Source organism: Mycteria americana, chromosome 8, assembly GCF_035582795.1.
Source record: "Mycteria americana isolate JAX WOST 10 ecotype Jacksonville Zoo and Gardens chromosome 8, USCA_MyAme_1.0, whole genome shotgun sequence".
In the NCBI taxonomy this organism is placed as follows: Eukaryota; Metazoa; Chordata; class Aves; order Ciconiiformes; family Ciconiidae; genus Mycteria; species Mycteria americana.
Genome location: NC_134372.1, coordinates 47427087 through 47452238, shown reverse-complemented (window position 1 = coordinate 47452238; position 25152 = coordinate 47427087). Strand labels below are relative to the sequence as shown.

The following is a 25152-nucleotide window of genomic DNA, read 5'->3' as shown; positions in this document are numbered from 1 at the left end:
GTTGTATTTATAGATGTTTCTATCCCTAGGTTTAGAGATTCACTTAGATGGTTCGGAAAAGGAGAAGCCAGTGATGTTACTGAATCATTTCACTTCGAGCTCTGCCAGACCCACGGCTCAGGTCTTACCAGTGCAAAACGATGCGGGCTCCAATCCGTCCGGCCACCACACTCTGCCAATGCAAATGATGTCAGCGGCCTCTACTCATATCACCCCCATTCGGATGCTAAATTCAGTGCATAAATCAGACCGTGGCAATGCAGACATGAAGCTGCTTTCATCGTCTATGCATTCACTTTTATCTTTAGAAGAAAGAAATAAAGTTTCTCCTGGACCTAGGGGCAGCATAAAAATGGAAAAGAGCTTTGGAAATGCAGTGGTGGATGTAATGTCTGCATCTTCTCCCCACCAGCCCTTGCAAGTGCTGTCAGGGGCTGCTGAGAACAGCTCACCCACATCTACCATTAACTTTGGTCCTCGAACCAAAGTCGTACATGCTTCAACTCTGGACAGAGTGATAAAAACAGCTCAGCAGCCAGGATTAATAGTAGAAACAAGCACTGCTGCCACTGTAACATCCAGCACAGTCTTCCCCGTGGCTCGTCCACCCATCAAACTCCTGGTGTCCTCGTCTCTTCCTACCGATTCTGCCATTGCCGGACAGACTTCCTGCTCCAGTAATATGCAAATAACGGTGTCCCCTGCAATAATAAATCCCCGGACTGCTCTGTACACAGCCAACACCAAAGTTGCCTTTTCTGCAATGAGCAGCGTGCCAGTGGCGCCAATGCAAGGCAGCTTCTGCGCAAACAGTAACGCAGCCTCCTCCAGCAGCCACCCCTCCACATCATTTGCAACCATGGCGAATTTGCCCAGCTGCCCCGCACCCAGCTCCAGCCCCACGCTCTCATCTGTTGCTGAGAACAACTTCTACAGCAGCAGCAGCAACAGCAGCAGTAGCAGCAGCAGCAGCAGCAGCGGATCCACAGGGAGCATCCCAGTACCAAACCAGAACCATCACCACCATCACCACCAGCAGCAGCAGCCGCAGCCGCCCGGGTGCATGGTGTGCAGCTCCTGCGGGTGTAGCGGGAACTGTGGTTCGAGTGGTATGACCGTCAGCTACGCTAACTATTTCCAGCACCCGTTTTCAGGACCTTCAATGTTTACTTTTCCATTTCTGCCCTTCAACCCTTTGTGTAGTAACGGCTACATCAACACGCAGCAGTACAACAGCAGCACGACTTTCCCCGTGGTCCACACCGCCTACAACAGCGGTATAGCACCGGACTCCGTAATGACTGGGCAGTCGACGTTTGCGGTACCGCCAATGCAGAACTTTATGGCAGGGACAGCAGGGGTGTATCAGGCACAGGGGATGATGGGAAACAGCAATGGTTCAAGTCACAAAAAAAACGGGAATCTCTCCTGTTACAACTGTGGGGCCAGTGGTCACAGAGCTCAGGACTGCAAACAGCCTCCGATGGATTTCAATCGACAAGGTAAAAGCAGGCGGAGGGACTGATGCAGGACGTGGCTTACGCGCAGCGCGTTGCGTTTAGCCAAGGGGAACGCCTGCGTACCCGAGGGCAGGAGGGAGTCTGATGGCAGCGCCGTATCTTTTAATTTCTGACTTGCATAAAAAAAAATCTTGTTCTTGAAAGCTGGTGGGTTTGAGCTCTATTTACAAAAGTTGAAACTTAACTTTTGTGCAGACCCAACGCAAGGACAGGGCCCAAGTAAGGCCCGGGGTCAGACCCGGTGCTCTGCGGGGCTTGCGCTGGTTTCTGGGAAGGGGAGAAGCACCTGCAGGAGGGAGGGAGCTTCTGTGGGCAGGTTGCAGAGGAATTGTTGCTGCTTATACCTTGTCATCCAGGTCATCTTTGGTTGTAATTGCAAGTTCCCCGGGAAGTTTACAAACTGAACATCTCTGTTGCCCCTTTCCCTTCCTCCCCAGAATAGTAACGTAAATGAAGAATTACTGTTCAAATGCTCTTGAAGGTCCCGTGTTTGCTGCTATACTTATTTTGTAGGGCACGTTACTTACGTGGTTACAGCACGGGCTTCTCCAGGAGAGAGCTGAAATCCTTCATTCCGGGTGGGAAACAACAAAGAGAGAAATATTACTTCACCAAGAGCACTTTCTAGTCCCATTTTTATTTTTGATTTTGATTGACATATTGTGTTGAGATAATTTGCATGTGGTGTAGGTTCAAAAAATTAAATACAAACTTTTGACTGGAGCGAACAGCACTGAGGTCTTATATTTTATATTGTGTCTTGTCCATAGTGTATGTCTGTATTCGTTTTTATACGGTGCAGGCAAGGTCTCAAGTATTTGACCACTATAAATGAACAAGTGACTGGTTTTGAGACAGCAATTTGCAGCAGTGCTAAAATGTAGCTAATTAGTGGAGTTTCTGTGGCTAATATTTTGCTAGTGGCCAATGGGGAAGAAGTGACGCTGCCTCGTCAGTCCTAATTCAGAGAACTTCAGAAACGTAATCTCCTGTCTTTTTAAGCTGAATTTCATTTCATTAATTACATTTCCGTTTAAACTACCCGAAACGAATTTTTGCCAGGTTGATGTTGGTTAATTCTTCTGTTTCCTCTCCCCCAGGTACGTTTAGGCTGAAATACGCTCCTCCCTCTGAAAGTCTTGACTCCACAGACTGATATTTTACCATCTGGCAAGAAAATACTGTAAGCCATGGAGATCTAAGGAGATTGAAATACAAAACTGAGACGTCCAGTTGCTGTTAAGCTTAATGTATTTTTTAATCCAAAGGTGCTTTACTTTATTAGACTAGGTAGGAAATCTAGCTTAGGGGTGCATCAAACCCATTTTTGATTGCCAAATTCAAGCTTGGATCTTGTTGTTGGAACTTCTGACTACGTGTCGTAGGCCCGATGCGTACTGGATGGATGGTGGAGCTGGCCAGCTGCATTTTCTGTTGCAAGTACAACATCCGATGTACTTTTTTTTGCTGGAGAATGTTGCCATATGTGGACTTTCTAAGGTGAAACGTCTTAACTCCAGGGCAGCTACATTCTGAAGTGGAAGCTGGAGGCTGAAGGTAGGAGTGGCCGTTCGCCAGAAGGACTTTGGCACCCCTGGGCTAGGTAAAATGTCTACTTTTTTTCAAAAGTGATCAGGCACTAATCTCTGGGATTTTTAAGGATTGCACTACAGAAGAATGTAAAACTCTTCAAGCTTTCTGCACTTTTAGCAGACAGTGTCACTCTGAGACCAGTGCAAGAGGCAAAGAAGTTCCAACTTTTAAAAATTGGCACCAGCAGGCTATGTGACTTAACTACACACTAAAAATCTTAAATAAGTCTCTCCTTTCCCTTCCAAAAGAACACACACGGCAGTTTCGGTTCCTTCTGGAAACAAACTTGTGCTTCATTGTCTCACTTATTTTACTAGATAGTGCTGGGTTCCCAGCAGTGGAATAAACTTAGTTTCCAAGGGTCCAAGTCCCAGAGACTCCAGAGTCATAAAGGCTTCAAGGATATTTTCCTGTAATACACAAACCAACCTTTACGTCCTGTTACTGTATATAGGTCTCTTTCACAGAAACCTTATTATTCTGCTTTTGTAAATGAATTTTAAACCATCCTAAAAAAAAAGAACTCTGGCAGCAGAGTTTGTAAGCTTTTGCTTTACTTTATATAAAAAAACCCTTTGACTCCTACCCCAAGGCTTTTGCTACAGGATTCAGAAGTGGTAGAAGTCAAACATGTAAAAGGTAGTAAACTTCATTATTATCAAGACTTTGAAGGATTTATTGTCAGCCTCCTTCGTTGCAATAGATTGTAGATGACTAGCTTTGGTGTTAACTACTTAGCGTACATAATTTGTGGGTGACAAATCTAAATTAGGACTTGAGAGAAAGCCAAACAAATCTTGAACTGCTAATTTGAAACAGTTTGGTCCTGTCTGGTTGAAAGAAGATACTAATCCTCACGGCTCACCCGAGGAATTTGACAGCATTAAATGGGTGAGGCCTTCTCTTTAAAATGTCTGACATAGAGATATTTGCATACTGTAATTTGGAAGACACCTTTAAAGTCTGAAGCCTTGTTTACACTTGGAGGTATTTCTTACACCAGTTTAAACCACACCAGGATGAATAGTATTTGTAGTGGCGCAGCCGACTTTCACTTGGAAGTGAGGGAAGTCATATCCGAGAAGGAGGTTTTGAGGTGGTGCAGAGCTGCCCCGAGGAGATCGGGCCTTAGCAGTGAAACGGCAGTGTGAGGGGGTAACGCAGTAGCTTGACAGTCGAGACCTTCCTGGACCATGTTCATAGGAAAGAAATGTTCTGGGCCGTCCTGCAGTCCCGCTTTCTCGGCGGGCGGTCGTCAGCCTCACCGGGGAGGCAAGCGGGATAAATGAGCATCACCGGAGAGGCACGGTAACGCGAGATGGCAAGAAACCAAACTCAGTCCAGGTAGCGATCTGCAGCTCATAGCGCATTTGGCTTCGTGGAAACCAAAATGTAAATTTGCGTAATGTTTGGTTCGGAAAAAAAAAAGATAATTTTGATTCCTATGCAATGAAAAAACCCCAGATTTGTGTATTTCTCAGCCCAGCTCGCACTACCCGCAGTATTGCACACACTGTTGAAATGCTTCTGTTTGCTCTGCCTGCGTTTGAGGAGGTTACCTGTATTCTCATGAACAACCTTCAGACCTACAACACTAAAGTGATGAAAACTGACAATGCAATTTACTTTGCCTTAATGAGCTTGAGACAATGGTAGGAACAATCTGTCATACTGTATTACGCTGAAGGAAACGTGCAGTTTTCAGTGACGATGTTTACTATTTGCAGCTTTGAGGGTCTCTCCAGTGGCCTGGAACATGTGCTGAAAGCCAAACCTTAACTTTTTTTTTTTTTCCACTTTTTTTAAACAATATTTTAAAACTGAATTGTATTTAAATAAACTGTATTTCAACACACATGCGAGTGTTAAAAACCCTCTCAAACTAGCAAAAATTCACAGCAAAAAAAAAAAAAAATTCTGTACCAGTTGCGTTTTGTTTTAATGCCCGAGGCTGGGCACATAGTCTCGTCTAATATTCATCACAGAGTCGAAACCGTAACAAAAGGACTGTAAAACTGAACTTCTGTCCAGCAAACTGTTTCATTCCTTTCTTCAGAGCTTTCTTTGGGATTGTTTCCTTTGTGTAAAGTTAAGGCTGATGTTTCTTAAAGTGGCTTATGTGTACTTTTAGGTAACGTTTTTAAATGGTGAAGTCTGGTTTTAGAGTTAAGTTCAAATTCAGAAGTCTTGAGTACCTTAAAGCAACATGAGTGTAACAGAGAAATGTCTGACGAGCCAGCAGCAATTGCAGAGCCTTCCCTAAATCAGAGCGAGTTGTGGCTTCAGATCTGCTCGTGAACGCTGTCCGCTTTGTACCAAGAACAACCAAAGCTGGTAAGTCCGAACAGAGCACTTTAGTTCCATAAAATAATCCTTAATCTGTTTTTAAAAGGCACAAATCCATCTTTCTCCCCCGAAAAGTAAGGCAGCTTGTTTTAAAATAGTAGTTCCAGCTTCACTGGCTGAAAGAACCAGTTCTTAAAACCTATTTTTATACATTGAAAGATGGAGATTTCAAAGGACGCTATTTATTCCTATCTTTGTCCTAAAAGTATAAAAAGAATTAGTTCTCAAAATGGATTTCACTGTGGAATAGAAATGATTTTTAAATGTAAGGCGGAAGGGAATCCCAAGTCATCTCCCTGCAGGGGCACGGAGAAGTTGGCGATGAGTCTTCCCTCGGGGGAGTGAGCGACGTGCGGTGCGGTTTCAGAAGTGTTTTCCATTTGGGAGTGGTGGTGGTGGAAATACTCGAAATAGGATGGTTTTCCAGCAAACTTCTCCTCGCGCTGGCAGTCTGCAAATTAAGCATTAATGAAGAGGCCAGGCTCGACGCTAAACAGCCGGAGAGCGAAGAGGGAAGCCTCATTTTAGCAAGCAAGGTATCGATCAGAGAGTTCCACAGTACTTTTCCTTAAAATAACATGTCACACTCCACTTTTTGTGAAACTTTTTCATACCGCGGTCATTAAATCTTGGCAAATTAAGCGCCAGACTTCCAAAAATAACAGTCTAACACTAGACTTTTACCATTACCCAAAATTCTGTTTCATGCTATTTCTCGCTGGCACGCTTTGGGGTGAAGGTACTCAAAAATTAAGCGTAGTCTGTGGCATTCGGCAGAGCAACACTCCTCCCCAAAATACAAATGCCATCATCCGAAACCCCTGCATATGGGTTAGCTGGCTGTTTGTTGGAGGTCACGGACACTCAGAGCTGTGGATTCGGGGTAGGCTACGACGCCTCTTAAATGAGATGGATGGGGGCAAAGCTGGACAGAAATCCACATAACTGAGCACTTGCAAGAGTCTGGGAAAGACTTTTGCTGGTTGAGGCCCCGGTAACCCTGCCCACCGCCATCTCTTGTAACACACCCTTGGAACTACCCGTTTGCTCTCTTCAATTTTTCTTACGGAAGCAAGAAACGTGTTGGTACTGAAGCAGAAAGCAAATCCTGTGTGTTTTCAAGTGCAGATTAACAGCTTCTCTTGGACATAACTTTCCACTAGGAATGAAGGAAACTCCTGCTCCCATTTGAGCCATTTCTTTTACTTCGGTCAATTCTAGTATTACAAATTGTGCATGTAACTTTATAAATATTTTAAATAGTTTTGTAAATATTTAATATTCAGCTAATTTGATTTTGAATTGTAAATGTCAAGTATTCTGGTATTGGGATTTTTATGTTTTATTATACTTTGTTAAAAGTAAAATTGTACATTTTTAGAATGTTTTTATCTGAGTAAATTTAATGTATGGAAAATAAAGAGTTAAACAGAACCCCTTTGTATTTTTTTAATTTAAAGGGGCTTCATCTGTGTGGGGGCTTCTCCAGTGTGGCAGTTCCCAGGGACTTTTTTTTGGTTGTTTTAACTCCCTTTATTCCTTTTGCTGTCTCTCCACCCACAGACATCTGCTCGTGAATCACAGCTCTATTACAGTCCTCGCAATTGCTCTCCTCTCCTTGACTCGGCTCCCGGCTGAGCTGCTCTGAAAGGGTTTGCGCTCGCTGTTTGTTACCGAGAACTGCCGCGGCCTGGCTCCAGCTGCCTGCCCAAGCCCCTGCCTGATTTCACAGGGAAGGAGGAGTTGCAGGGAGGACGAGCAGGGAGGCTTTGCGCCCCGTCCCGCAGGAACGCGGCAGCCGAGCCTCCGGGCTCCGCTCCGCCACCCCGGCTCGCCCCTCACGCAGGGTACGTCCGCGCTGACTGCAGAGGAAGCCACAGGTCTGGGTAAGCAAACGGAACGGCCAGCTCACTGCGTCCTTAAACCTTTTGTGGCCCCTGCCGGGGTCGTTCCTGAGGAGCAGAGCCCTGCGTGTGAGAGCGTGGGGATTCTGAAGCCGTGAGGGAGAGGTTGGGTTGAGCAGGAGCAGAAACAGAACGGGGATATGGAAACCCATCCGTGTGCAGGCGCGCCCCGGTCCATGCCCGTCTAGAGAGCAGAACTGTTTTACAGGGCAATTACACCTGAAATTCCTCCCTCTGGAGGGGCGTAGCTCCCTCTCTTGAGTTGTTAATGACGACCAATATCAGAGGGTTCAGGACAAGTGTCCAGTCGTCGTCAGCAGGACCTAGTTCACCACCTTGTGCGTCCTGAAGAGGCGGAACAGACCTCTCCGTGCCCCTCCCTGCAGAGATTCGATTTAAGAAAGCCGTCTCGAAATAACCACACGAGCCATAATGAAGTTGGGATGTAATCCATCCATATCAGCACTGTATTAATTTTAAAAAAGCAACATTTGTACAGGAATATCAGTCAATCACGTTGTAATTACAAGTATGGTTGTCAGTTATGAGTTAAACAATTTCTTACACGAACAAAACTAAACATAGAACAAGCTGCATTTAAAAGTTTACGTTGCAGTAAAAACACAAAGAACAATAAAAAAAAAATCTGAAGTAAGCATTGTGAACGAGATGCATGCAAAGGTGTAGGTAGGTACAAATTGTACACCTTATTGAGCTAGAGTGCCAAGACGCAGTAGTATTGCTTCTTTTTCCCCCGTTATAGTAAGTTAGCTTCCAGTAACAGATGTAGTTAGTTCACAGACACATAATATACACGAGTAATCTCATCCTGCTACGCTTTACTTGACGACGACTCTAGAGGAAAAAACACAGGTCCTACGAGATACCTTTCCTCTGCACAGGCTGCCTTCCCGCTCAGGACAGTAGTAACACCAAGATGTTCCAAACCCCATGCAAGTGGCAGGAGACTTCAGCGAGGGAAAAAAAAATCATTTGTTCGTCAACTCTCAACAGCAACTCCTGGACGTGAGCTGCTTCTAAAAGCGGTTCTCCCTGACTCCCCCCTCGGTGGTAACATGCAAAACAAGTGACAGACTGGTTAGGCAGTGCGGGTTGGTAATTCCAGTGGCACGTCCGAGTCCAACGTTCGGCACGGAGGCGCGTAAAACAAAGCCGTTCGCCCGCTCGCGTCGGAGGGCTTCGACGCACCCGCCCTGCCGTGCAGATGGAGACGGCGGGGACGGGCGGCGCTCCCAAGACCGCGAGCGATACGGGCACTGCTCGTGTCTCAGACTGCAGCAGCCCGCTCTGCGGCCGGCTGCACGCATCCTGACAGCCCCGTGTGCCGGCAGCGGGTCCCTCCACTACCTTCTCCCAGCAGACTCCCTGCCGGGCGAGGGAACGGCAAACCTCCGGGCTGGGGGGGGGGGTGATCTTTTGGAAGCGAGCTTATATGAACAACAGTGTTTCACTGAACACACAAGGATTGGAAATTCATAACAGACTGGAGTTTATTTCAGTGTTACCTGTCCAGGTATGTATTTTACAGTTAAACACTTCCTAAAACTACAATAAAGCTGCGGTGTTTGGTATGAGTATTTCAGAAACTGGCACCGTTCCTAAGTTTGCGGTGCCACAAAAAACAGAGACAAAAAGAGTCGTACTCCCCCAGCTCACCCCAAGCACTTGCCTTAACTGGCTGCAGCACTGACACGAGTCTCATCGAGCTGCAGAAGACAAAGCTCCGCTTTGGAACGTTAAAAGGTATTTGCTCTCATGAGAAGCCTTCCCATTTAAAAAAAAAAATAGTAGGTTTTTTTTTTAAGGAATCATAGGGAGATTTTCCAGAAAAACTGTCACACAAAACACGTTAGCTCCTCCCTGGTGCCTGTTTGCTTGTTAAAAGTCAATCGAGTGTCCCTTCATTTGCAATTGTCACATGCACAATTGGGTTCCATTCATAAAGTCCAGAAATGTAAATGTGCCTGTGTGGAATATTACAGCAGGTTTCAAAGCTGGAGGTGCTCGTCTGTACTGTTTAATAGTCACAAACAAGGCAAGGTAAGATGAGACACCTGCTAAAGCAAGACTATGCTAAGGTACTGAGAGCGTAGGTGACATCCGTTTCTTTCCCTGGGGTGTGTGTGGGGAAGAGTGGGGGTGATGGCCAAGGGTAAACCAAGATCCTAGGCTAGAAGCCGCTCGCGTGTCTTAGACAGAAGATTGCACTCCGAAAGTCTCCTGAGAGGCGTACACCATGTACAGGAACCCATCCTCGTCCTTCTCGCTCTCGTACACCTCGGATATGGGTGTGGAAACGCTCACCATGCTGTGTCCGTTCACCAGGAGGAAGAACGCCTGGTTGGAGTTCAGCTGCAGGCGTCGCCTGTTGGGGGGAGGTTGGGGAAGTGGAGGGGGGAAGGAGTTTCACAGTGATGACCATGCATTTCCACTCACGTTAACAAAGGCTTTAGGACAGATGGCAAAACAAAGTCCACCACCACTGACTGCAGGAAGATGTCCCCACCCAAAGCAGCCCTGCCACTGGAGAAGGCATTTGCTTCCCACCTCCAAGTTGTGTTAAATTCATCTACTAAGTCCAGTCAAATACATCTACTGACAGAAGCCCTTATTTACTGGAAAAGCTACGCTCCAGAAGGGTGTGAAACCGAAGCGAGAAGGAAGAGGTACTCCTTGCCAGGATGATCCCTGCACAACCAGCAAACACACCAGGCCTGCGGGACCTTTGGCTTGCAGCTTAGCTCAACAGCATCTCACTGGAAATGTAAACCCAGGCTGACCTTGAGAGATCCGTGTGAAGACGGGGAGGGAGGACAGGCAGAGCTTCCATGAGAAGGCCCTGGACCTTTTAAACTCACTTTGTCAGCAGCTCTGTAACAGCCTGCGTTTAACCTTTGGAGCATCTTGCCCCCTCTCTTCTCCTGCCTCCCAGGAGAAGCATCACGGGAAGGGCAGAGCGCGACAGACTTCACAGAGTGCGTGGCACGGTAAATATCTAACTTCGGGGTTTCCCTTGGATCGTTCACTCCGGTTGGGGGGAAATAGGTATTTCTGCTAAACTGCCTACTGGAAAGCAGGTCTGCAGAGAGGAGCTCTCTTACTACTTCATAAACCAAGTAAGCAAGAGGAACTCAGACATGTGGAGGTGCAACCAAAGAAAGAAGGAAAGACCAACAGATCAGAAGAGCTTCCTGCCGCTTCCGCTCGCTGCTGAGGGGCAGCAGCAGCTGGAAACAAGGATTTATTTAGCCTCCCAGCCACAGCCTGGGAAAGGGACCCTTCCAAAACCAAGCTCTGATCACTCCAGAGGCAGCAGGCTGAGAGAAGGCAGCAGCCATCTGAGGGTTGGGAAGGACAGGCTTTGCTACGCACAAGAGGAGCTGGCTGAGGACCAAGTCCAGCTGGTACCAAGTCACCTATTAACAATGAAGCCAAAGAAAAAAGGTGGGGAAAATCCTTCATCTTGCTGTTAACCTTTTTGCCCAGGGCCTTTAATGTTCATGAGAAACTCTGGAAGACTTGAGCAATCCATTTCCTGCTTCCCAAACCCTATCTCACTTTCTTACTCATGTAAGAGCTGGGATTTGCTTGCAACAGACAGTTTCTGTGCAAGCCTCTGAGGCAGGGAATTGTTTGGAAACGTGGGACAACTCTCGGTTTGTACAGCTTGTGGCCTCCAAGAACCAGCTCCCTGCTACACCGTGACCAACAAAAAGCAAACTCTCGTTTGCTGCTAACTTCCAAGTTTACCGCTTGAGATCTCTTACTGATCAAATATTCCTTCTTGACATTAAGCCAGGAGAAACGCACTTCTAGCAGAATTTCTGACCGCAATTTTAGACCACACAACTTCCACTCCATGGCTACTTCCCCTTTGCCTTTTCTTGTAAGGAAAGCTCAAGCACCAGAGCGGAGCAGTACTCAAGCCACAGTCTGTGCAAACAGCTGGGACAAAAAGACACTGGTCTGAACGTGTGTTTTTCAGGCCTCAACACTGTCATTGAGGGAAACCTCATTTCACGATCAAAGGATGCAAACATCAACCCTAAGCAACAGCTCAGAGCTCTGGCTATGAGCCCAAACTCCCCCTCCGGTGGGTGGGAAGTGGCAGGCACTCCGGAGAGGGACTCCCAGGCAGAACACCAAGAAGGCATCCTAAAATAGCCAAGCAGGAAGCGCTGGGGCCCTGGGCCAGAAGCACCCATGTTAGACAGGGATTCACGGCCCCACACTCCCTCCTACATCTCTGGGAACCAGTTATTCCCCTTGAAAGCAGACTACCAGCTCAGCTCTTTTCAGAGTTTTTTTCCAGCAAAGCCAAAGGAAAAGCACCATGTCATGAATTTGTCCTAGTGACGATACCAAGCGCTCGTTAGATGAATTTTCCATTTAAGAGTTCCCACATGCATACACCGGGTGGGGAATTAACACAGAATCATAGTCTGAGGCTGATGCAGCTTACACTGAAATCACAGCATACTACCTGATAATTTTGATTAGTTCGCTCATGTTGACATGATCTGGCACCAGGAACTTGGTCTTATCCAAAACTGGAAGCTGCTTCTCTCCCTTGTACCTTTCAATGATCACCTAAAAAGAAAAACAAAAAGAAAGGAGCAGATGTGAAAGGCAGAAACGGTGTCTGGTACCCTCATCTCCCCCTTCCATTTTACACACAGCAAAGTACAAGCATTTCTGCTAAACTCCATTTCCCTTCACTTGTGAATGCAGTACCTCAAAACTGAAAAGGAACAATTCTAGTTATCTTCACCTGCCCCTCTTGTTCTGCTTGCAAGAGTCACTGCACGAAGGGGTAACAAACAGGGATTTAACAGCAAACATCCACAGCTTCAGTGCAGTTCTAGAACAGTTCATTTGTTGGAATCATTTAATCTAGCACTGAACTACCCAGCAACAAGGAAACCCAGGAAAAGATAAAGCACACTTCCCTCTAACACGTTACAGTGGCTGACTAGGGGCTTGGGCTGCTACGGAAGTTTGCAAACTGAACCAGTTTTCACTAGAATGTCTCCAGTTTCAGGCCATCGCTTTCTAAGAACTACACCTCCAGATCAGTAATGCTATTCCATTCACCTTCCATGGTTACTCTAATGCACGAAAGAAAGCTACTTTTGAAGGCTATAAAGCCTCAAAGGAGAGAATTTCCTCTTCCTTAATCTCAAGACAGCATGCTTAGGAACCAGTAATTCTGTCAAGATTGTTATGTAGTAACCACTTAATTCACAAGGAAATTGCAGATTTCCCAATTTAAGTAGCACCTTGCCCAGCAACTGTGTATAGTTCCTGCTTTTAAGAAATGATCTCAGAATTTGTGCACTCCCATTTGCACAGCCATGTGGGTTTTGTTGTTTTTATATCAACGGTAGCTACGTGACACCATTCACTTGGATCATTTCCATGCTCACGGGGTCTGGCTGTGTTGATATTCAAAAGTTGCACAGGTGAAGAGATATTGGGCCAATTTAATTATATCAGAGAAAGACTTCCTTACACCAGTTTAAATAAATGCTGGCTCATTCTGGAAAAAAAAACAACACTATTTTTAAAAAGGTAGATCATAACCAATAGATAACATTTCCAACAGCAAAATGAAGGATGTTGACAGGACAGGAGGGATTTACCATCTAGCGTGACATTGCCATCTTATCTCGTCCAGAACCGCTAATGATAATAACGAGGCAGTGACTCAAGCTAGGACATGGACCGGCAACCACAGCAAGCCTCCAGGGATCCCAGCAGGCCTCTGCCATAGTTGTGAGTTTGCATCATTGCATCTTCAGCAAGTTGCTTAGGTACCTCTGAATTTTTGCTAGTAATATGTCCATGGCTGACTTAAAACGAGAGCTTTGCTATAAATCAATGGCTTTCAATCTGTGGTCACAGAGGTTGGGGACTACAGCTAAGTGATCTGTGAAGGTGGGTGAAAAAGCAATCTTCTGTCAGGAAACAGATTTGTTAGGAAAGGGCCTTTTGGGAAAACTGCACGTTCCAGAAAAGTCAGAAAATCTCTGCTATAAAATATTACTTGTTCCCATGCCCAACAGCATAGTAAACCAGCAGCAGCAGCTTCGAGATGAAGTACTTTAAAGCTAAAGGGAAACTGAAAACCTTCTGGTTTCGATTTGACATGGAGGCAACAACTGCTTCTGTTTATGAACTTGCATTGCAACTGCAGACAGTTTGCAAGCAGTTGGTTCACAGAAGAATTTCCACTCACAGGGGTCACCAGCTCTCATCACTGAGAACCAACGGCTGAGGCGTCCGATTAAGTTCTCTCTTCTGTCCCCCCAAGATCTCCTGAGACTTTCCCTGTTCCACCAAATGGCCATAAGGATGGCTGCATTTGTTGCTTACTGCGGTGACAGCCGTCACACAAAAGCCCACCACTTGTGAAGAACTCATCAGCAATAGATCACAACCCATGCCTTTTGCTTCCTAGGATGCTTTGCTTTGCATTTGTAACCCTGAGGATGCCATAAATAAAATAAAATAAAAATTAGGCAGCATTTGGAGCTGACCAGCTAAAGAAGAGTGACAAAGTGAGGGCTGATCCCTTCTTTGAGGTGGCCCAACAGTAGGTGGAGGGGTTTGACAGCCAAGCAGCATTTCTGGAGACCTGAAGCAAAGCCCTGTTTCCCAGGAGGCAAGTGTTTCTGTCTTTCTCAGCACAGATTGGTGACGAAAGCCATATCTGTCTCTACATTGCTGTGTATTCTTCTTGGTTAGCCTTTGCAGACTCTTCTTTTGGAGAAGACAAACACTGAGATGAGAAGAGCTGAACACTCAGGAGAATCTCAGAGCTCAGCTGGGGTGTGGTTTTCTTTGAAGTTACAAAGCGCAACTTCGATAACACAGGAAACCCCATTTCCTCCAGTCCCCAGCTAGCACCTTGCTCTATCACACTGACTGCTGGTTACTAGTTTGAGAATGTTTCTGAAATCCAGGCTTAATGACCCTGAACAGCCAAATTTTAATTTGGTCTCATCAGGACAGCTCTTTTACAGGTTTCTAACTACTAGAAAGAACATGAGACTGGAAATTGAAGTGAAAAATGAAAAGAAACAGACTTACTGGTATTTTAGTTGGATGCTGATCTCGAATCAGTCGTACATCTTCCACTCTTTGCTCTGCAAGAGATTAAAAAAAAGCCTGTTCAAACATCCACACTGAATACTGTTATTACTTTATTTCTCCACCACTGAAGAGGGGGACTGCATGTTAGTAAAAGCCACAAAAGCAAATTCAGGCAAAACAGTTTTCAAACAGACAGCACTGTCACAAGTAAAAACCTCTCCTTTGACAGATGATACTTTGCTCTTTAACCCAAGGTGACAAGTACTGCATGCACACTGCCTGGGACTCCTAGAAAGTGTTAAAGGAGATGCACCCTCCCACACCCCCCCCCTCCATTTTCTGCCCACTAAAGCAGACATTTAATCTCATAAATTTATGGCATCAAATTACACCACCCAAGTTCATGACTAAATATCCTGTACTATTTCTGCGAGATCCCAGAAGAGGAAGTTGTCAACAATTACTTGAGACCTAAGACTAGCCGAAGCCTGGCAGCATCAGCTTACGCCGTGCGTTCTAGCATTACCGAATTAGTGCTTTCTATTTTGATTATGCCACACCCATTGTTGCAGAAGCTGTTGGTAGGTTCTTGTGTACCTAAACATTTCATTGCTCTCTGTGCCAGTTTTCAGGATAAAGTTCACCTCTCCTCAGACATAAATATTAATAGCACAGATATTATAAACCAGGCTAAAGTACATGTCCGAGCCAAAGTAAACAGACGCAGTTGCTTTTAGAGGCAGTTGCATCTGCTTACACCCTGCCTACTTTCAGATTCAGTGAACTCAATTTTAACCTCTGCAGTTCTTTTCAGAGGGTTGGGACTTTCCAGGCCAACTCCATCTTACAAACACGTCTCAGAGAGAAGATTTAGTGTTGCATCACAGCTTTAACAGACACCTACCTAGGGAGAGGTGCTGCTCATGGGAGAGGAAGAGCTTAGATCAGCACCCGTCAGCCCAACTCATTGCTGGTATGCTAATACACAGGACACACTACTTCTCCGTCACTCAGCAATAACATCACACAGCTCTCCATTAGTCCGTATTAAGTTTGTGTGCATGAAATACATCCATGTGCCTTTTTATGAGCCCAGTAAGGAAATGCAACTCACGTGAATCACGGTTTTAAGCTGGACGTGAATCAAGCAGAACTAAGGCAAGGAGTATGCAAAGCCTTCACCTGACTGCAAGACCGAGAACCTGAAAGCCATCCTGCTTCACATCCCACAGCCCAAGCCGCACTCTTACAGACCAGCATTAACACTTCAAGGGCAGAGATTACTAGCTAATTAAAATACTTTTTAAGATTAACCAGAAACACAAGAGATACGGGGAGTGAATGAGACCAACCGTTAACCTAGCAAGCACAGAGAAGTTTAACCTTTCAGCTGAAACAGGTTTGTTCACAGCAGTGTTATTCAGCAGAACTCCTTGGAGTAGAAGGAACATAAATGGGACAAATCATTGAGATTATTGTATATGGCGTGTTCAAAATCAGGCTTCAGTCAGCCACAGATAAACACTGTTCTCTGACGACATTAGTTGCAGTGGCAACTGCTTGGCTGCCATCCTAGCTCAACTTAATACCTGCAACAGAGGCTGCTGACAGGCAATGGGGTCAACAACAGTTTTGGAAGACTCGAAGAAAAGGGGCAGCTTAAACACAGACTCTGTTAGATCAAAACTCTGTCCTCTTCAATGCGGAGAACAGCTTACATTTAACAGAACAGCAAAGGCAAGGGTGGGCACGCCAGAAAGCTCTCTTAAGCAGCTTGACTTGAACCCAAAGGCAGAAGGAAAAGAAAATCTGGATCAATTGCTTCCACCAATTCCATTTTACGTACGGGATTTTATAGTTCATGCAGAAATAGGTTATGCTGCCAGTTCTTGTTACCCTCGGAGCATTTCAGCCTACCTCATTGACACACATGAACAGATACTGAGCTCTTTGATTGCTTTGGTCCCATCCTAAGCACAGAAAGAAGGGTTGGCACCTCTCTATCAAGGCTGTTCCTTCTAGAAAGAGACTAATCTCATTTCCCCAGCCATCATTACACAGCTCTTTTCGATGCCTTGCTAGTTTTCAATAACTAGAGACAGGAGGCTTACATCCCAGCCCCCCGGGTGGAGAATTCCTCGCACCGCACCAAGTACCAAACTGCAAGTGGAGCTTAATTCTCCTGTCAATAGCGCAGATGGAGCCGGACACTGAGCAGACACGTCGGGAGGGGAGGGCAGGCCCAGCTCCTGGCACGCAACGCAAAGGGATGTTTCCAGGCTCCTGGGAATTTTGCAGTCGATAATGGATGATGTAGAGAGGCGATCTCCCCACCCCAAGCTCCTCTCCCAAGGCGGCACGGCGCTCACCACCTCGGCGCAGCACTGCCACCCACCTCCACACCTCGCTCACCCCCCCGGACACCCAAAGAAGACCCCCGGCCCAAACTTCCAGGCTCTCGCCCCACAGCGCCGAGGCTCGCCCGCCTTGCCGGGGCGGAACAAGCCCCACGGCCGCGCAGCAGAGCGGAGGCCGAGCCGGGGTTTATTTCCATTTCAGCCCCGAGCAGGCGGCGATCTCCCTTCGGCCCCGGCAGCCGGGGACACCGGCGCAGCCCTCGGCGGAGCGGCACGGCGTCGACGGTGACTGGGGCAGGGCGGCCGGGCCCGCTCCGGCCGCGGACCCCCGCTGTCAGCAGGAGCCGGCCCCGGCCTGGCCGGCGCGGGGATCTCCGCGGCTCCTAACGAGATCTGTCCCCCGCCCCGCCTCGCCGATTCCCCCCGCCCCGCAGCGAGGGCAGCCGCCGTCGGCCTGCCCCGCCAGCCGCCCCCGCGGCCCGCCCGCCGAGCGACGAGGCCCGGAGGGCGGCCGGGGTAGCCGGCGGGCCCTGTCAGCGACCCTGCCCCGCCGCGTCCCTTCCCGGGGAGCTCACCGAAGGTGCGGCGCTGCTTGAAGCTCTTCTCCGAGGGCATGGCGGCGACGGCTCGGCCTCAGGCCCGGCGGCGGCTCTGCGCGGCAGCGGCGGACAACTCCGAGTGCCGGCGCCCGCCCCCCGCCGCCGCCACCGGCGACTCCGCCGTCAGCTGACAGCGCGCGTCACGGCGGGGCGGGCACCGCCGCGGCGACGCCGACATCTTGAGTGTGGCGGGGCGGACCGCCCGCCGCCTCCCCGGCTGGCCCGGGGCTTGGTCCCGCGGGGTGCACAGCCATCGCCGCCTCAGTGCCCTGCCATGGTCCTCCTCGGCCACACGCAGCCGTGGCTGCCTCAGAGAGCCCTGCCATGTCCCCCCTCAGCGACACACGGCCATGGCTGCCTCAGCGTGCCCTGCCAGTGGCCACCCTCAGCGAAAGACAGCCATGGCCACCTCAGAGCACCCCACCACAGCCACCCTCAGCAACATAGGGCCATGGCTGCCTCAGAGTGCCCTGCCATGGCCACCCTCAGCGACACACGGCCATGGCTGCCTCAGTGTGCCCTGCCATGTCCACCCTCAGCGAAAGACAGCCATGGCCACCTCAGAGTGCCCTGCCAGTGGCCACCCTCAGTGACATAGGGCCATGGCTGCCTCAGAGTGCCCTGCCATGGCCACCCTCAGCGACACACGGCCATGGCTGCCTCAGTGTGCCCTGCCATGTCCACCCTCAGCGAAAGACAGCCATGGCCACCTCAGAGTGCCCTGCCAGTGGCCACCCTCAGTGACATAGGGCCATGGCTGCCTCAGAGTGCCCTGCCAGTGGCCACCCTCAGCGACACATGGCCATGGCTGCTTCAGAGAGCCCTGCCATGTTCCCCCTCAGCAACACACAGCCATAGCCACCTCAGAGCGCCCTGCCAGTGGCCACCCTCGGCAATGCATAGTGATGGCCACCTCAGAGTGCCCTGCCAGTGTCCTGCCTCAGCGACACATGGCCATGGCCACCTTGGAGCACCCTGACATGTCCCCCTCTCAGCAACACACAGCCGTGGCCGCCTCAGAGAGCCCTGCCATGTTCCCCCTCAGCAACACCCAGCCACGGCCACCTGAGAGTGGCCTACCACGTACCATGTCTCCCTCAACAACATGTGCTCTTAAGCGACTTTGCCTCCATGCAGGGGTGCAAGTTTAATGATTTGCCTTCAGTTTGCCTTCAGCACACATAGACATGAGTACGAGGAGGCCGTGACAAAGTTTACGTTCGGGGAACAAATTTTAGGGGCAGGTGTTCCAATTCACTTGGAAGCCCACCACCTGGGCTCATGCCGATTGTCAGGAATTGATTAGATCGCAAACAATTTCAGTCGCAAGCCAAGTTTGCTCACGTTCATCCTGCAGATACCGTGCCGCGATTAAAAATGCCCAACTGTTTCCTCCTTTAGCAGCTTTCTGACACAAGCTGTTGGCTGTAGACTTTCAGCTGCCTTTCTTTCTCTTTCTCTCACATATGTTCCCGGCACCATGTTTTGAAATATAAGAGTGATTTTGCAGCTATAAGGCTACACAATCTCACTGTACAATCCAACTTCTGCAGCTGAAGGGACAGGGAGTTGCAGACGACGGTGTCCGTATCGAAAGGAAAGTAGAAGGAGGAGGAACAGTTTCTAACCAGCTTAGAGATCATCAGGGGTTTTGCATTTTTTTGGGGTGGAACGATGCATTGAAGTTAGAGTGATGCTGCGCTCACATGCTGGAATGAGGGTTCGTTACCTCATTTTGTGATGCAGGGTCATACGGTTCCGGTGGCTGTATAATTATAGGATGAGACCATTAAAGATGTGACTAACCAAGGAAACGAAAACAGCCCGAAGGTCTATGAATGCTCTATCCATCACATCACTGTCCAGAGACAGCAGGTGAGACATAGTGGATGATCATCAGAAGGCTGATACATCTGAAACGTAAACTAGCAATCCCAAATTTCTGTTTCAACAGAATTCTTTCTTATTTAAATGAATGCCTTGTAAAAAATACATTTTCTGGGCTAAGGAAATCCCGCCGCGCTCTCAGAATTGTATCTCAGGGGCTGCCGCGGGCTGTGTGGCTGCGGGCAGGAGGACTAGCCCCGGTGAAACCGCGTAGCGTTGGTTTTGGGGTGTGCGGGTGAGCCCCGGTGGCAGGGCCGACAATACCGAGTGCTGCGTGTCGTGCGGTTTTCATCCACACTACCAACTGTTAGCAGGGCTGCAGCTCAGGCTGAAAGCATCCATATGGTGCTTAGGAAGAGCCACAATCAGAGTATCTGCTGACAGGCTGGGCTATCACATATTCCGCTCATGAATAATCTGCAGAGACTGTGAGAAGGAAAACTTAGATCCACACCGAGACTCGCTTGACCTTTCCCTCTTCAGCTCAGCCTTCGCTTATGTCTGCGTGTCGACAGTACAGACAGTTGGCGAGTCTGGATTTGAGAAAGGTGTTAGGCGCAGTTGGAATGACAGCATGGACATAGCCTTTGGGACCAGCTCTGCCTAAGCACGATTCTCCACCCCTAGTGAGAAAATGCTGCTTTTGAAAATGCTTTTGCTTCAAACTTAGTGACTACGCTGGAACAGAGCCCTTTAAAAATCTAGCCCGCAGAGCATTTTCATTCTAGTCTTAGAACACTTTGCAAAGCATTTAGTCTGAAGAAGACGTAACTGAAAGGAGACATTATATCATCTTCAAATATGCAAAAGGTTGCTGCAGAGCAGGAGGGAATTAGCTCTTCTCTGCATGCAGTGAGTCTAGGACAAGAAATAATGAGCTTACATCTTGGAAAAGGCGATAGAAATTAGATGTTGGGTTAAGGGTAAGAATAGTTGAGCACTGCAACAAATTGCCTAGGAAAGCAGTGGAATAGTCATCATCGGATACTTTTATTTAACAAGAAATTAGTAAAACATATGTTCTGAACAGTTTAAGGAGAATTGTTCTTACCTCAGGGAGAAGGATGGGGTAAATAATCTCTTACACTGTCAGCCCTAGTTTTTCATGAAGCAAAAGAGATGTGATTTGCCCAAACTTACAAAGCAGGTTAGAGCACAAGCTGGGTTTAGATTCCAGCTCAGATCCTCGTGTCTGTACCCTACACAGCAGGATATACTAAATCTTAAGTGTGAAGTAAAGAAAAGCCAGGCTTTCCCAACTGTTATATCTTCCAGAAGGTTGGGGCTTTTTTCATTAAAAAGCCAGTATGAATGGTGACTCCAAACCCCAGCCGATATTTACAGCATTTCCCTGGGGAAAAACTCCCACTTTTCCTATTTTTTTCCACATGAGCTGCTTCACAGCAAAGTGAGGGTATTTCACAATCAGAATTACAAACCAGCCTCTCATTTCTCTGGCACAACAGCACTGAAAAGGCTTTTTACAGTGAACAGACAAAGCTATTCCTCTGCAGTGCTACACCCTTGCTGGAAGACAGCACTTCAGTGTCCAGGGCTGTTAGCTCAGCAGCTGTCAGCGGTATTAAATTCACCAGAAACACGGAGAGAAAACCCCCATAAAATAAAAGGAAGGACACTGTGCTGAGACTAACTTGCATTTAAACCTGAATCAAAAATACCTTCCCTCAGTTAGTTTCTCATGAATTGTCCTTATTGATCTAGCTCAGCTAAAGATCAATGTGGGCCTTGATTTTTTTAACACAGTGTGCAGCCATTACCCAGCTGCTATTGGAGATTTTCCGATAGAATCAGATTGTAGTGAGTTGTTTGCAATGACTTAAAATAACTCTTCTGAGAAGTTTTACTCTTAAATTTGTCTTAAGATGGTGACTACCCTATGAACAAATTCCCAAACTTCAAATTTCTCTGCGGAAGTCACCTTCTGAGTTAGGAGAAGTCTAGCAAGAAGTGATGAGAATGACAAAATATCTCTCTTTTGTGGGGATATAAAAGTGTAATTTGAGAAAAGTGAAACTAAAGGAACCTCTCGCAGAACATTTTCCCTGGGTGGGTTTTCTCTGAGGTCAACAACAGATGAGCCTGTCCCTCAGCGGGAACACTAACACTGTCCCTCTCCTCTATCTGGCTACCTATTTCACAAGACTTTTGGAATAGAACGCTTTTGAGATTATTAGGCAGATGCTTTTCTGGATGGTAAATCCAAACTAACACACAGATGTATGCAATGTCATCACAAACCCATCATTTTCTTAGAATGTTTGCCCAAAAACTCATTGCACTCCCCCTGCAAGAAGTATTGCCCAAGACATCTTTGCTATGTACCGTAAACCTGACATCAGTTACTGCTGCTGCTGCTGTTCCAGCAAACATCTGTTGGCTTCAGGATCAAGTTTTAAACAGGAGACATTGGTTTCACAAGGAAACACAGTAAATCAGTCGGTGTAAGCAACAATAACTTATGTTTATGTGCTGCCTTTCACTCAAAAAGATCCGTAACCTCTCGGCAAGCAGTAACAACAGTGCGAGTGCGGGCGGCGTAGCAGGGAAATTGTGGAATGATACAGCATGCAACAAAGTCTGCCACTGATTTTTAATATTCCTAGGATTTAAGCAATTCCACACATATTCAAATATTAACCAAGTACTACGTAGCCTGTGGCTTCAGTAAACACTCTCCTTATTTACATCATGAGAAACTGAGGCGTGCAGAGGTTCAGTGAGCTGCCTGTGATTGCACAACCATTGCTCAGCAGCCGAACCAGTAACAGCACCTCGAACACCTGACCGCCTGTCCCGTGATCTGTCCTGGACAGGATAATGCTCCTGCGAACTGAGCTGCCAGAGGTGTTGGGCACAATGAAAAGTGTTCAGGCTGGACCGTGGCCAGAGCAGAAAGAACAACAACTGCTTCTTGTAGAAGTGCTATAAAGCCTTCGGTGACCCCCAGCACTCATGACCACAGCTGGCCATTAGATCGACTAATATCTCATTGCAAGGACAGTATGTTGAAGAAAGACCGTACCTTCTTTCATAAAGAGAGGGCACTGAGCTCAGCTCTAAAGCAGAAGGATGCAAAACACTTCCTGAGTCATCAGCAGCATTTTCTGCAGCGCTCTGCATTTTCCCTGAAGAGCCCAGTCTGTCCACTGATCAGTTCATCCTGCAATATCTGCTGAGATCAATGTCCAGACAGAAAGGAAGAAGGTGGGAAATACTAAAACCAGGATGAGAAGAGCTCTTTTCCAGCTTAAAATAGCAAGAAAAGAATATCTGAGATGAGAATACGTACATCACAAAAACCAAAGCAAAATTCTTTGGTCTTTCTCTTGAAATATTCTCTCCTCAAAGTGTCCTGCTCCAGCGATGCTTATTACAAAGCAGAAATCGCATTGCAGGCTTATGCCAAAAAAACATGCTGCAAATACTTTGTGTGGCAAAGAGGGTTTGTTCATCTGTCTTGGCCTGCCTGGCCATACTTTTCTGTCCCTGTTGCCAAATGGAAAATAAATAATTCTCTCCTAGCCGTTCAGGTTATAATTGGCTGGATATGCCATCAGCTGGCTCATCCCCGCTCAGAGGCTGGGAAGGCGTAAACCCTTCCAGGATTACAGAAAATGAGGACACTAACTTTGGGACCAATCCAAAGCCCTTTAGAGCGAGCGTGAAGACTAATTGACTATAGCGAGAGCTGCATCAGCTCCTTAATTGCTGAAGGGAAATAAAACAATAAAATTTCCCCTTTCGGTACATCCTTTTTCAAGAGCCCTGTGGTAATGGCTGCAAGCTGCCTGCCTGAAACAGCAGGACTGGAAAGCTCTGGGCTATTACTCTGGTGATGTTTACAAAGAAAGGTGCTCAGACACTTGGTAGCACCACAGAGGGATGGGAGATGATGATAACGCGCTTTTACTGTTTTCCCTATCGTCACAAATAAAGCTTGGTAGATTCAGATAATGGGTTCAGTAACTTAGAGGAGCAAGTGTCAGTTTTGTAGTCTGATGACAGGGTGGTAAACGCTGAAGTTGTAAGTTCCGTTCAGTTATAAGCACCGCGTTCTGCACCAGCTCTCTGCCTTCTGGGCCCCAAGGAGCTTCCCTGTGCCCAGCCTCCAAACTCTCTGCTTGTAACTATTGTGCGATGCTCTGCAAGAACAGCACTGGAAAACTTTTCTGTCTGGGTCTTGAAACTTGGAGTGGAGACAATGATTGTTTCTCCTCTCTAATGTGATGAAAGGCTGGGATTCCCCCACTCTGCTCCATGGGAAGGGGAAATGTGGTCACCCCGAGCACTGAGAGCCTACAGGGCTTGTCACGTTGCCTCTGGCTTTGCTGGGCTTTGATCCCTGACGGGCGATATCAGTGCATCGTGGAGGTGGGCACTGCCTTTCAGCCGGACAGACTTTTCCCCTTCTTCCTCTTAATCTGGAGGGAACGGGCATGGGGCGATGGAGCTCTGTGGGAATTGGCATAGATTTATGATGGGCTGTCCTGCCTTCTGCTGGGTTGGACTGGAAAGGGGGTCAGTGGGCCAGGGGGAGAGTCTGATCACTGAGGGATGGAGCAGGACCCAGTGGCTCAGCATCCGTGGAGCCAAGGCTGTGGGATAAGGTTATAGGGGTCAGGTGGGTGAAGGAAAGGGAGAGAAGGTTGTAGGGTGATTAGGCACAGCGGGAGCATTCAGAGGAAAAGGAGAAAGAAGAAAGTCCAGATAAAAATAGAAAATGCAAAAGAGGGAAACGCATGTGTGTGCTGTAGACTGCTGAGTTTCTGCTCAAGGCAATGTCACCAAGGACATCTTTTGTTTCATTCACACAAAAATCCTTGCCATCAGTACTTTTCCTGTCCTCTCCATGAATCCATCAGTTCCTAAACAAACAGGCATGAGAAGGCCTTCTAGAGCTGTGTCAGAAACTTTGAGTCCCAGCTGAGCATAAGGTAACGTGAGGGAAAAACCGTGTGATTCAATACAGGTGGAAAACAGCTACAGACATATTTCCAAACAATTGATGTTCGGTTTAGGTGACTCATTGTCCACGTGCCTTGTTTTAGATGCTTGGAGCAGCTTTTCTTAATTTAATCAGAATTGTGGGCACTAAACTCATCCGTCACTGAAGCCCCGAAGGATTAGCATGCTGTTAAAAATGACATCCTCATTCTGCACGCCGGCAGCGTTGGAGGGAGGAATGCAGCAGTTCAGGCTGTAAGAAGCCGTGCGTTTACTCATCTTGTGGTTGTAGCAATTTTGTTTGTACCAGAAGCCTCGCAGCCTGGACTCATCATCTGATCGTCCCGAATGCACGGCCAGCCGGATCCTTGGAAATCACGGTATTGTCCCAGTGACAGCAAGAGCTGCCCACTAGACCCTTGGCGAAATCCTCGGGCTGTCCAAGGGAACCCAGACATGTCTTCTTGTCTGGTGGGACTGATGTCCAAAGGTCTATTCCTCCTTCATCTTCTGCCGGTTGCTCACTCTGCAGGCAAACAGCTTTCCTACAGTGATTCTTGTGGGCGAGTTTTGGAGACTTCCTGCATCAATTAAATGTCTGTTTTCCTGTCTTCTTCCAATGTAGGTATCTGTAGCTTGATTGTCATGGTGACTGCTGCCTTGAGACCCTCGCTGAGGGTGAGGCCTGTTGATTAGGATTCAGGGCAGCACTTCTGCCGACATTGCAGGGGACTCTCTTCTGCTGAGCACTTCAGCGAACGCACGGAGTTCATTTCGCTGCAGAAATCCCAGCTGAACAGCGACTCTTCACAGCAGAGAGGCAAATGAGGTTGGCTTGAATTTTTGTAATTATGTGGAAACAACT

At 47.6% G+C, this 25152-nt stretch overlaps 2 protein-coding genes and 1 long non-coding RNA gene across 3 annotated transcripts in view; 2 read left to right on the top strand and 1 right to left on the bottom strand.

The window, feature by feature from the left end:
* Positions 1 to 6862, top strand: part of ZCCHC14 (zinc finger CCHC-type containing 14) — a 55931-nt gene extending 49069 nt beyond the window's left edge. Inside the window, exons 12-13 of the mRNA XM_075510975.1 lie at positions 30 to 1502; positions 2621 to 6862. Coding sequence (XP_075367090.1) covers positions 30 to 1502; positions 2621 to 2676 — 1529 coding nt within the window. The 3' untranslated portion in view covers positions 2677 to 6862. The remainder of the gene's footprint in view (positions 1 to 29; positions 1503 to 2620) is intronic.
* Positions 6863 to 7029: 167 nt separating this feature from the next.
* On the top strand, positions 7030 to 8575 carry LOC142414089 (uncharacterized). The gene is made up of 2 exons (XR_012776972.1): positions 7030 to 7345; positions 7572 to 8575. It is a non-coding gene; the product is annotated as an uncharacterized LOC142414089 (long non-coding RNA).
* MAP1LC3B (microtubule associated protein 1 light chain 3 beta) lies at positions 7797 to 17559 on the bottom strand. The gene is made up of 4 exons (XM_075510974.1): positions 17412 to 17559; positions 14477 to 14532; positions 11868 to 11974; positions 7797 to 9749 (listed from the first exon to the last, which is right to left on the bottom strand). The coding sequence occupies exons 1-4, from the start codon at positions 17449 to 17451 to the stop codon at positions 9575 to 9577; spliced, it is 378 nt and encodes a 125-aa protein (XP_075367089.1). The 5' UTR covers positions 17452 to 17559; the 3' UTR covers positions 7797 to 9574.
* Between the last annotated feature and the right edge of the window lie 7593 nt (positions 17560 to 25152).